The 11,710-nt window shown below is 33.7% G+C and overlaps 3 protein-coding genes across 3 annotated transcripts; 2 read left to right on the plus strand and 1 right to left on the minus strand.

The window, feature by feature from the left end:
• Positions 1 to 625: 625 nt before the first annotated feature.
• Positions 626 to 3,950, minus strand: LOC145624181 (uncharacterized). The gene is made up of 2 exons (XM_081677165.1): positions 1,298 to 3,950; positions 626 to 1,200 (listed from the first exon to the last, which is right to left on the minus strand). The coding sequence occupies exons 1-2, from the start codon at positions 3,948 to 3,950 to the stop codon at positions 800 to 802; spliced, it is 3,054 nt and encodes a 1,017-aa protein (XP_081533291.1). The 3' UTR covers positions 626 to 799.
• Positions 3,951 to 6,139: 2,189 nt separating this feature from the next.
• On the plus strand, positions 6,140 to 8,885 carry LOC145624188 (putative receptor-like protein kinase At3g47110). Its single transcript, XM_081677177.1, has 3 exons — positions 6,140 to 6,982; positions 7,368 to 8,185; positions 8,341 to 8,885. Exons 2-3 carry the CDS (start codon positions 7,537 to 7,539, stop codon positions 8,742 to 8,744), a joined length of 1,053 nt encoding a protein of 350 aa, XP_081533303.1. The 5' UTR covers positions 6,140 to 6,982; positions 7,368 to 7,536; the 3' UTR covers positions 8,745 to 8,885.
• LOC145637540 (wall-associated receptor kinase-like 14) lies at positions 6,229 to 6,987 on the plus strand. Its single transcript, XM_081688832.1, has one exon. It carries the CDS (start codon positions 6,229 to 6,231, stop codon positions 6,985 to 6,987), a length of 759 nt encoding a protein of 252 aa, XP_081544958.1.
• Positions 8,886 to 11,710: the final 2,825 nt, after the last annotated feature.

The following is an 11,710-nucleotide window of genomic DNA, read 5'->3' on the forward strand; positions in this document are numbered from 1 at the left end:
ACTTCCATAATATATACGGTAACACTATATATATGATTATGTTTGGAATTTGGGATTGATTGTATGAATATCAAGTTACCAACCTTTTCTTGTTACACTTGTAGTTGTTGAAATGTCCGTTATGAAATCTACCGTGTCATTTTTCAAAGATATAAAACCAACTCAACAACTCATATAGTATGGATTATCTATCACAATAATTAATACAACACATTTTTGGCAAAGGTCGAGCAAGCCAAGTCCCGGGTAGGCTCCCTTGGATCCGCCCATGCACTTGACATGCATTGATATAATTGGTTAGTCATTTATTAAATAATCACACAGTAAGTTTGGAAGGATTTTATAAAAAGCACCCCAAACAAATGACATTGAATTTTCGGTTAAGTTGAGAAATCATGTACACCGCCCACCATCTCTCCACCTCACGCAAGTTTGTATTTATATAATTAAATTGCTCTCAGCATATTTTTTTGGGTTTTGTTTACTTGCAATGTTTTCATTTAATTTTATATGAAATTGACATATCATTTGCAAAATACCCATTAAATAAATAGATTAAGTATCAATCTTTTAATTGCAATGACGATTAATAAGTCCTTAATTCTTGATTTTTTTAATTTTGTAATACAATTATACAAATATAGAATACATAACTTGCATTTGACATAAATGTTTGTGGGTGAAGAAATTCGGCTTTCCTATGAATATAGGGAGTACTCTCCAAATACTATATTAAATTTTAAGTTACATTGTATTATATTATTCTTCCAAGATAATATAATACAATGTAACTTAAAATTTAGTGTACAGGGGATACAAAGTTTGTAAGAAGCATGTCCCTAGTCATTTGTAACTCTCTGATAGCATCTTTGATTCTCATTCGATCTTGTGGTGTTTCCACTGAACATTTTACTCCGATTTCAAAGAGTAACTTCAAGCACATCATTTTACTACTGTCATAATTTCCTACCAACTTTTGGTCTTTGTTTTCATTGCTTGCACAAGCACCATCATCTAGCAGCCTTGGATCAATCATGTTTATCAGTTGTTCAGACAACGCCGATTTTGCATAATTATGCAGGTCTAAACCTCCCCCAAACATGGTACTAGTGGGAGCTTTTGCGGTCATCATCTCTATCAACACAATGCCGTAACTGTAAATGTCACCTTCCTTAGATACCATGCTTCCTAGGCCGTACTCTGTCCAAAAACAGAACAATTTAGAGGTGAAAAAAGAAGGCCTCCAAAAATAAACACATGAAAGTTTAGTACTTGAGCGTTATAGTTTTGTTATTACCTGGAGCAACATAGCCAGTTGTACCTTTGACAGCAACTGAACTGCTATTATTCGCGGTTGTATCTAAATAAAATCTTGCTAATCCAAAGTCTCCAATATGAGCAACCATATCACTGTCGAGAAGAATATTGCTTGGTTTTAGATCACAATGAATTATAGGCACGTCGTAGCTGTTATGCAAATAATCTAGTGCACATGCCACATCAATCGCGATGTTTACTCTTTGTAGGAGGCTTAAGGCTCTCTCATGTTGGTCAGTGTGAATCCATTGTTGAAGATTCCCATTTGGCATGAACTCGTAAACCAATGCCTTGAAATCATTACCCTGGAAGTCAGTACTCGAGCAAGCAGTGACAATCTTAAGAAGGTTCCTATGACGGATATTTCTCAATGTCTCACACTCGGCCATGAAACTCTTTGTAGCTGCTTCTATTTCAAGATTGATTACTTTAATAGCCACAACTGTATTTCCCTTTATATCAAGAACTCCTTTATAAACAGAACCAAAATGGCCAGTACCAAGTAAATTTTCTTCCGAGAAATTGTCTGTTGCTTGTAGAAGCATTGAGTATGATACTCTAGAGAAGTGCTCTGTATTAAACAATGATGTATGTGACAGTTTATCGGATTTCCTCCTCGTACGAAGCAGGAAGTATACTGATACCACTATCGATACACCAACGATCAATGAAGCCACTGCAATAACCACGATCACAGCAACGGACAATCTACCCCTTCTATTTGATTCTCTTTTCGAACATCTAGGCAAATGAAGCTCAGAAATCCCACCACAAAGTTTGCTATTCCCTTCAACTATAATGGCACTAGAGTTGGTAAAAATACCAAGTCTAGGAATCTCTCCCTCAAATTCATTATAAGATAAATCTAATGTCATCAATGAAAGGTTAGCCAAAAAATTCGGAATTAGGCCAGATAATCTGTTATGAGATAGTTGCAAGTAATTCAAACTAGTTAAAGACTTGAAGGATTGAGGGATAGGTCCAGTGAAATCGTTCCCTCCCATAAATAGTCCAACAAGGCTAATGCAACTACCAAGGCTACTAGGGAGCTCACCGGATAATTCATTTTCTGATACGTCGAATGCCACTAAATTTGTCAGTTGAGCAATCTCCACCGGGATACCTCCTTGTAGGCGGTTTTGGTGCAAATTTAGTTCAACTATCATCGAAGCATGGAATAGATGAGGAGGCAGAGGTCCAGTGAGGTTGTTTTGGTTAAGTGACACATATAACAAATTTGTACAATTTCCTAGACTTGAGGGTATTATACCTTCAAAGTTATTATAGCCCATGTACAACCAACTCAATCGCGATAAATTTCCTAATGAGTAAGGGATAGGTCCATGGAGATTATTATTCATACAATTAAAGGCTTGTAGTTTAGTTAACTTTGTTCCTATAAGAGGAGAAAGATGTCCGGTTAGTCGATTTCCTTGGAGACTTAGTCGCTCTAAGTTTATGAGGTTGTACAATCCTATAGGAATGCTACCGTAGATTTGATTTAGTCCAAAATCTAACTCGGTCAAATTAGAGGACAAGTTACCAAGAAAATCTGGCAAAATCCCACCAAAATTATTGGAACTTAATTGTAAAAATTGTAATTGGGTACAATTAACAAGTGTTTGTAGAAAACTTAAGTCTCCCACTTCTCCTGTCCCTAAATAGTTAGAGGAGACATCTAAGCCTTTTAAATTAGGCATATTTTTAGCACTAAACTTGAATTTTCCAGTGAAGTTGTTAGAGTAGACACTTAAGTCCACAAGATGAGTAAGATTTGAGAGAGAAGCTGGGAGATTTCCATGGAAGGAATTATTACCTATGTGGAATATGGTTAGCTGAGGAAGTCGAAACCCGATATCCAAAGGAAGGGTTCCATGAAGTTGATTAAGGCTCAAATCTAGGACTTGAAGGTTTGAAAGATTGTAAAAGGAAGGAGGAATAGTACCTGACATTTTATTTTCTCCAATACTAAGAAAAGTTAAATTTTTTAGTATTGCTCCAATATTGTGTGGAATGCTTCCTTCAAAGGAATTGAATGATGCAGACAGTTGTCGCAAAGATGTCAAATTCATAACGACTGTGCTGAGAAGATCACCCATAAGCTGGTTTTTATAAAGATATAAATACTCTAATTTAGATAGGAGGCTAAGTTGAGACGGAACAATTCCTGTAAGACGGTTGCCTCCTAGACCAAGTGACCGGAGCTTTAAGCATTGAGATATGTTCGCCGGGATTTGGCCTTGAAAGTTGTTATTTTCTAAAGCTAGGTGCCTTAAACTTAAGAGATTACCTATTTGAGGTGGTATATATCCTCCAAGAGTATTATTGGCTAAGGAAATATTGTATAGGAAGCTTAAGTTTCCTACATAAGGTGATAAAGTTCCCACCAAATCGTTGTGCTCAAGATTTAAGCCAACGACTCGATGAGGATGGCTGGTGTCACAAGTGATACCTTGCCAGTCACAAATTGAAAGAGAGTCGTTCCAAGAGTTTAAAACTCCATGAGAGTCATGAGTAATTTGAGACTTAATGGCTAAGAGAGCAACACGGTCTTCACTATTTGACAAGACCGAGCTTAAAAGGCTTAAGAAATGGATGATTAAAATGAATAAAGATGGGCAGATGATATTCATGGCTCTAATGTATCACAAGTGAAGGCTATTTGATGTACTTTTATAGTACCTAATTTGGTGATTTATGGTATCAAAATGCATTTAAAATATTCAGCTTTTACAGTAGTAAAATGCATTTTGGCTGTTTTACAATGGACGAAATTCAAAGAGCAGTTAAACACGACAATCAATTAACAGAATGTAGACTAGGACGTGGTTGGTAAAGTAAATGCAACAACACTTTATTGTTATTGTTAATTAACAAAGATGACTTTATAAAAGGAAGGTAATAGAATTCACATTATTTGATTATAATAAATGTACAGAATAACTTCGTTTTCATTGTATGGACATGGGGAAATCATGATCCAATTTTTTTCTGAAGTATACGACTAATATGAGAGCTTGAGAGTAAGTAGTTTAGTTTATTTTCTCTTTTTATTTTCTCCCCTAGCTGCCTTTACACACCGGGTTGAGGTTGCCAATAGTAATTTCTGTACTTGTGCCGTCAATTTGCTGGTTGGTGACCTTGGTGTTACAGTAATACGTGGGTCATGGACTCATGGGTTTCAAAAAAGATAGTTAGCTGGTGACATAATAAGTTGAAATTATATCTCTAAGTTTTGGGATGATACCTAAAACCGCAAACTTTTAACTAGGGTCACAGTCAGCTAGGCTGAAGTCGCGCAACACAAATGAATATTTACTAGAACAAAATGAGCATTAACTAGAAAAAAATGAACATTAATTTTTGAACATTGCAATATATAAAAATGAACATTTATAATAAAAAAAAGTAAAATAAAGAGATTATAAAACTAAATAAAAGAGATTGTACATCTATATTATATAACCAAATATTTTAGTTTTAAATAAAAATGAATATATATTGTTATTCCTTATTCATCAACATTTTTGTAAGCTTCAAGTGAAATACTTTGATTTGTTCAAGTCTCTTAAATGAATATCCTGCAATTCACTGAACTATATGATTTATTACCAATTAAATACATAGTAAATCAATAATATTTTTTTTTATTAATGAACAAAATGCTAATGTCTAACATTATTAATGTTAATGTTAATTAAACTTCTTTTACAATAAAAGCGAACATTTTATACAACTGAACAAACACAAATATTTTTTATTAATAATTAAAAAAGAAAATGAATATTTATTTATATGAATGAAAATTATTGTAAAATATGTTTTGTTAGAAAATATTCATTTTGGTGGCAGCCTCATAAATACGTAGCTGAGCTTAGAAATTTTGGATTTGACTTGGACCATTGAGTGATTTTAATCACCGTTTAAAGTCCACCCCCTCCCCCTCCCCCCCCCCCCCCCAAAAAAAGGCCCATCTATTCAGACCATTCTAAATATTCTTTTATGGGCCATCTGCCAATCTTGTATAAAGTATGTCCAATATGATGATGAAATTTGAATGGAAATGTCCAATAAAATGATAAAATAATGTATAGTATATTGAGAAGAGAGCGAGTATCGAGTTCTTGCTATATTGCCTTTTCAATACAATTGAGTTTTTGTCGAATAACGGGTCTGGACTGCACCCGTCACAGGAGAGTGCAAGCCACTATTTCACAAGTTCAAAAAGGTTCCACCTCAAAATCATATGGCAATGAGGGGAGTAGCCCCTTAGCCTTATATAGTGATGGTAACACTTGAATTCTTTTAATGTGAGATTACATTACCACTACACCCTCCCCTTTAGTTTTTTAGTATGGGACAAGAGAATGCTCACATGCAGGTTGTTTATGGGCTCAACAGTTTTTATAATTAATATGGAGATCGGAGAAGTAATGTTTTAATTCTCTTTTCGATAAGAATGACCAAGGTTTAAATTAAAGTATTTATTTCAGGTATATTAGTTCGATATATTTCGTGATGGATAATGATACACTGATATAGTATACTCCCTCTATCACTTCTTATTTGATTCAAGTTATTTTGAATTTGTTCGACAATTGGAAATTTTAATCACCACAATACTCGTTATTTAAAATTCCATTATTTTTTCTCTCATCAACCCCATTCAATAAAAAAATTAAAGAACTAACAAATCTAAGAGCAAACAATAACGAGTAACTTGACTTTTTCAGGTGCCATTAAACGTATTTTTCAATGGAGTCAAAAATCATATGAACACGTAATCAAATGATAACAGGGACAAAATTATTTTATTTTGGAAGTTTCAAAACACCATAGCAAAGTCAAGTCTTTGTTCTTTACTGTAATGACTAATGAGTTTAATCCAAGTCGAATGCACAAAATACAAAAATGCAAACCACCACAAAAAATGTAGATAGAATTAAAATGATGATAATAATCTACAATTTGGTGATCCTTTTGACGACTTCCATATCAGCAACAAAAGCAATTGAGATCTCAGGAAACTGCAGTAGCAGATCATGCTTAGGAACAAAAGTACAGTACCCTTTCGGATTCTCCGAAAATTGCGAGTTTAAGTTGTATTGCAAATCCAACGGTAGAATGTTTTTCAAAGGTTATGATATACGAAGCATAACATGGAATTCCATCATACTCAATTTCCCTCCAAATTGCAGCCGTTCGATAACCGAAATCCAACATCTTTTCGGGAAAAACTACGCTTTAACCAATCTCAACGGTCTACTTTTACAGAACTGTGCCAAGCCTTTTACAGGGTGCATGATTCCGCCGAGCTTGTCGGAAAGCAGGTTTGCATTGTGTGGTTCGAAGAAAGACATCATGAGCTGCTATGACTCGAAGAACGGTACTTTAAAAGGTGAACTTTTGAGGTACGAGGATGTCATTGACAGTCGATGTGATTTATTGTATTCGTCGATTGTTGTAGACAGTTTCGTCTCTGGAGGTAACCCTGATACATGGCTAGAGTTCGAGGCGGTTCAGGTTGGTTGGTGGATTAATGGGGAGTGCCGGTGTCATGAAAAGGCTCGTTGTATTCAAATCGCCGGAGCTTCCGGTTTCCGCTGTCAGTGTGGTGAGGGTTTCATTGGTGATGGATTCATCGACGGAGAGGGTTGCCGTAACGGTTAGTGCTAATATATTTTGCTATTAAAGTTCCGATCATTTTTTTTCGTGTTATTTTGGTCAATAGTTCAATACCTTTGAATTGTTAACGTTAACACAATGTGATTATATTTAAAAACAATTTAAATTTTATAATATGTTTGATGAGGATGTATGTGAAGTTGTTAATGAGCTAACATCCGTCTTATTAATTAATCACAATTTGACATTAAATATCGTCAAGTGGTTGGATAGACAGCTAATCAAATAAGGAACACTTTATAAGTAGTCCATAATACAAGATTGCAAGTCAATGCACATAGTCCCATAATGTAAGTCTATTTATCAATATTTTGAGGGATATGTTCTAATGTAATATATGTAAATTTTTGTGAATTTAAATGCAGAAAAATATTTTGGAAATGAAGAAAATTATAGTGGGATAAGCTTCATTTGCCAGATAGCCAAACCAAGTCCAAAAGGCAGCATAAATTACGTTTTGTAGTGACCTTAATCATCGCGGTAGCTTCTTTGGTTGGTGTGATATTAGCATTAATATATTTCGTAGTTCATTTTATGAGGAAACAGAACAAGATATCTCAAGGATTAATGTTGAACTTGAAGTTGCCCTTCTTAAAAGTATCTTATGACATGCTTTTGAGAGCAACAGATAGATTTTCGAAAGAAAACTTAGTTGGTGCAGGTCATTTTGGTTCGGTTTATAAAGGAGTCCTTGATCTCGAGCACAATAAGAAGGTGGTTGTAGCTGTTAAAGTCATTAGCCTTGATCTCAAGGGGGCTACAAAGAGCTTCATGGCAGAGTGTGAAGTATTAAGAAATATTCGTCACAGGAACCTCCTAAGAATATTTACTGTATGCTCGAGTACTGACTTTCAAGGCAATGATTTTAAGGCATTAGTCTACGAGTTCATGCCAAATGGAAATCTTCAACAATGGATTCACAACGATCAACATACTGAGAATATCTTAAGCCTCCTCCAAAGAGTAAGCATTGCGATTGATGTAGCATGTGCACTGGATTATTTGCACAATTATTGTAACATTCCAATAATTCATTGCGACCTCAAACCAGCCAACATTCTACTCGACAATGACATGGTTGCTCATGTTGGAGACTTTGGGATAGCGAGATTTCATTTACAATCAAGTTCACACATTAGTAGTTCAGTTGCAGTTAAAGGGACTGTTGGATATGCTGCTCCCGGTAACGACTTATTTATTAACTACTTCATACTTCTGTTTCTTAAACGATGCATCATTATTTATATATTTATTTATAAAATAAGTTGTTACAATTTATTATGTTTTTCATATTTATATATGCTTGTTTCTCACCTCTAAGTGTTATTATTGGGACAGAGTATGGCCTAGGAAGCAGAGTGTCTAAGGAAGGTGACATTTACAGTTTCGGCATTGTGTTGATAGAAATGATGGTTGCTGAATCTCCCACAGCTGGCATGTTCGAGGAAGGTTTAGACCTTCACAAGTACGCAAAGAAAGCATTATTGACAGACCGATTGTCCAGGGTAGTTGACCCAAGACTTCTAGATGATAGTGATGGTTCAGGAAATGGGAATCAAGATATAATTTCGGCAACTAATGTCTGTAAAATGAAGTGCATACAATCTCTCATTAAGGTAGGACTAAAATGTTCAGTGGATTCACCACAAAATCGAATAAAAATCGAAGATGCCATCAAAGACCTACAGGTTACAAAGGATACTTTTCTTGAAGAGTTGCGCATCATCAACCGATACATGTAATAAAAATTTGGAACAAGTATGAGGTGTTTTTTGTAGAAATCCATTCACCTTTGAGATTGTACTGAACGTATTGCCTAATATGAAGGCAAATGAAAGGTTTTAGATCAATCAATGATTATCTGGTGTCTATAATTTATCAGTTTCCCACACGATATTGATGTTTTTTTTCTCAGTTCTATATGCATGAATTGGATTGAATTGTTATAGAATAATTCGTGAGAAATGTCTATATATTTCTTATTAATATCATTTTCATTTTTTAGCAAATTAGTTATATGTTACTCACAGGTTTTGTATAATTGTATCACATACACACGAGTGCATGATGGCCTCGACGAATTGGCTCTAAGGCCTAAGGTGAACAATCTAGTAAATCGTAACTACAATGGTCTTTGTTTGGCTAGTTATACATTTGATAATATCTAACTTATTGGTATCTTTAACAATGTGCAGTGGGGGTAACTTTAACAATTTTAGGGTAAATTTAATCTCTTTTAGAGTAATTTTTAATTTACAATAAGTTTTTGTATTTTAATTTGTATTTTTGTTTTTATTAATGATTACATGTTATTAAGTTAACTTTAAACAATCTTATACTGTAATAATTTAATATATATTTAAGTCCGTCTTAATCAAGAATGTGTGCTTCTCAAATACAGAATACAAAATAAGTAACTAGTTGTAATACAAGATTTAGCAAGAGTTTAGTAAAAATTATGAAAAAAATTAATTAATTTAAGTAGACATTATGACAAATGCAACAACATATTATATTATCATATTTATGTATTATATACTAATTTTGTGCTTCGTGCAATGCTCGGGTTGATAATTGCATTTTAAAATAAATTTTTAATCTATATATCAAATTTTAAAATATATCATTGATACAAAATTTAGTTATGAATTGATGTGATTTTGTAATGATTTGCTATCTCGTAGGTCGTATACTCGTATGTAATGACTAATAATAATGTTGGTAGAAATATTTTATTTAATAAATTAAAAAAATAAAAAAATTAGAAAAAATAAATTAAATAAAATAAATGTTCAAAGCCCGTTGGGTTGGTTCCAAACCCAAAACTTTAGGCAAGGGTTGAACATTTCTTGACTCGTAACCTGAGGTGACCTAATCCGAGATGACTCATGATCCGACCCTAATTGAGAGGTCTACATTGTAATAAAATTCTATTATTTTTTTGAGGGGAAGTAATAAAAATTCTATTAGATTATAAAGTATATTATTTTAACCGAATAGTATATATTATAAATGTATGTTTCGCTTTGAACTACTTCATTTGCTCCATGTGTATGTAATGTATGATCAAACTCGCATATGTTTGTAATCACACACTCTTATCAAAAGATTCTAAACTACTCGCATATGTGTGTAATAGTACTAGTATCACTTAGAGCTAATCAAACTTAGCCCAGCACGAATTTGGGTGGGTTTTGGGCCAAAAAAAAATTTCGACCTAAATCGGGTTGGGTTCGGCCCGGCTCGATTTTTTTTTGGACTGGCTTGGGCATGCGCTTTTATGTATTTTTAGTTGATTTTCTTAGCCGGGATTGAAAAAGCCCAAAAATTAAAGCCTGCATGACCTGGCCATTTTAGGCGGGTTTGGGCATGCAATTTTCGGTCCAAGCTTGGCCCTACGAGAATCTTTAAAAAATATCATATATTAAATCAACCATTGGAGTTTATTAAATACTTTGAATAAACTTAAATTGACTTGATGTCAAATAATAAACCACATATCCCCTTAATTGACTTGGTGTCATATGATAACCACATATTCCCTAATTATTTTCGTCTCTTTTGGATGATCGCGCGAGTCATCACTCTATCAAGACACTTTCGTAAAAAGACAATCTATCCAACCAATTACAAGTTCAATGGGATACTCTTTCGATTTAATCAATTATTGATTATATTTTGTTTTAACCCACTAATAATTGCAATTTTGCTAGTGATTTCATCTAAGATAAGCTTGCTTGACTTTTCGCTATACTTTTCTTCAATGAATTACTGTAATCTTGTGGAAATTTATGATCGATATCATCAATTTTGAAAGAATTCGTCATTCTCCATAGATCAGCAATATTCCCAAGTCACACAATATAAAAAATTATAAAAGCAATGCAAAAACAAACAAAAGGGAGGTTAAATCGCAAGTTCATCATCATTTAGGCCCTGTTTGGTGATAACGTTTAAGATAGTGGTTATCGTTTTGACAAGGTATCAATGTGATTAGCAATTAGCGGTAGAAGTAGCGTTTAAGTTGTTTTTTCTCAAATGTTAAAATAGTACCGTTTAAGAGTAGTGGGTAGCATTTGTTAATTTTTTTGTTACTTCTTTTTATTTTTTTGATGGGATACTTCTTTTTAATAATTTATACTACCTCCGTTACATATTATGTGCAACAAAAACATCGACACGGACTCCTAGACAAAATTTGTGTGTGAGTGGTAAATGGAGAGAGAAATATAAAAAAGTATGTGATAAGGAGAGAGATAGAGAGAAATGACAACCAATAAAAGGAAAGAAAACATTTGTTGCAAATAAAGTGTAGCATCTACTTTTAGTAAATGTTGCACATAATATGAAACGGAGGTCGTATTATTATTAATATATTTTAGTAATGCAATCGCTACTTTTGCCAAACATGCATACTATTATCCGTTACTTTGATAGCTAACATCTACCCACTACTGATTGACAGCTAGTCGCTAACTTAACAGTTACCCGTTACCCAACCGCTAAAAGGTACCCACTACCGAGCTTTACTAAACTGGACCTTAATGCATTATTTAAGTTATTCTTGCTTCATTTACTATAAATAAGTAAATAACCGTATTGATTTTCACTTCAAAACCATCAACCCTAAGAGAATTAAAAAAAAAAAAAAAAAAAAAAGACCATTCATAGCTATACCTCCATTAATCCATAAACTAACCACTCAACA

The sequence above is a fragment of the Chenopodium album genome, chromosome 1, assembly GCF_948465745.1.
Source record: "Chenopodium album chromosome 1, dcCheAlbu1.1, whole genome shotgun sequence".
In the NCBI taxonomy this organism is placed as follows: domain Eukaryota; kingdom Viridiplantae; phylum Streptophyta; class Magnoliopsida; order Caryophyllales; family Amaranthaceae; genus Chenopodium; species Chenopodium album.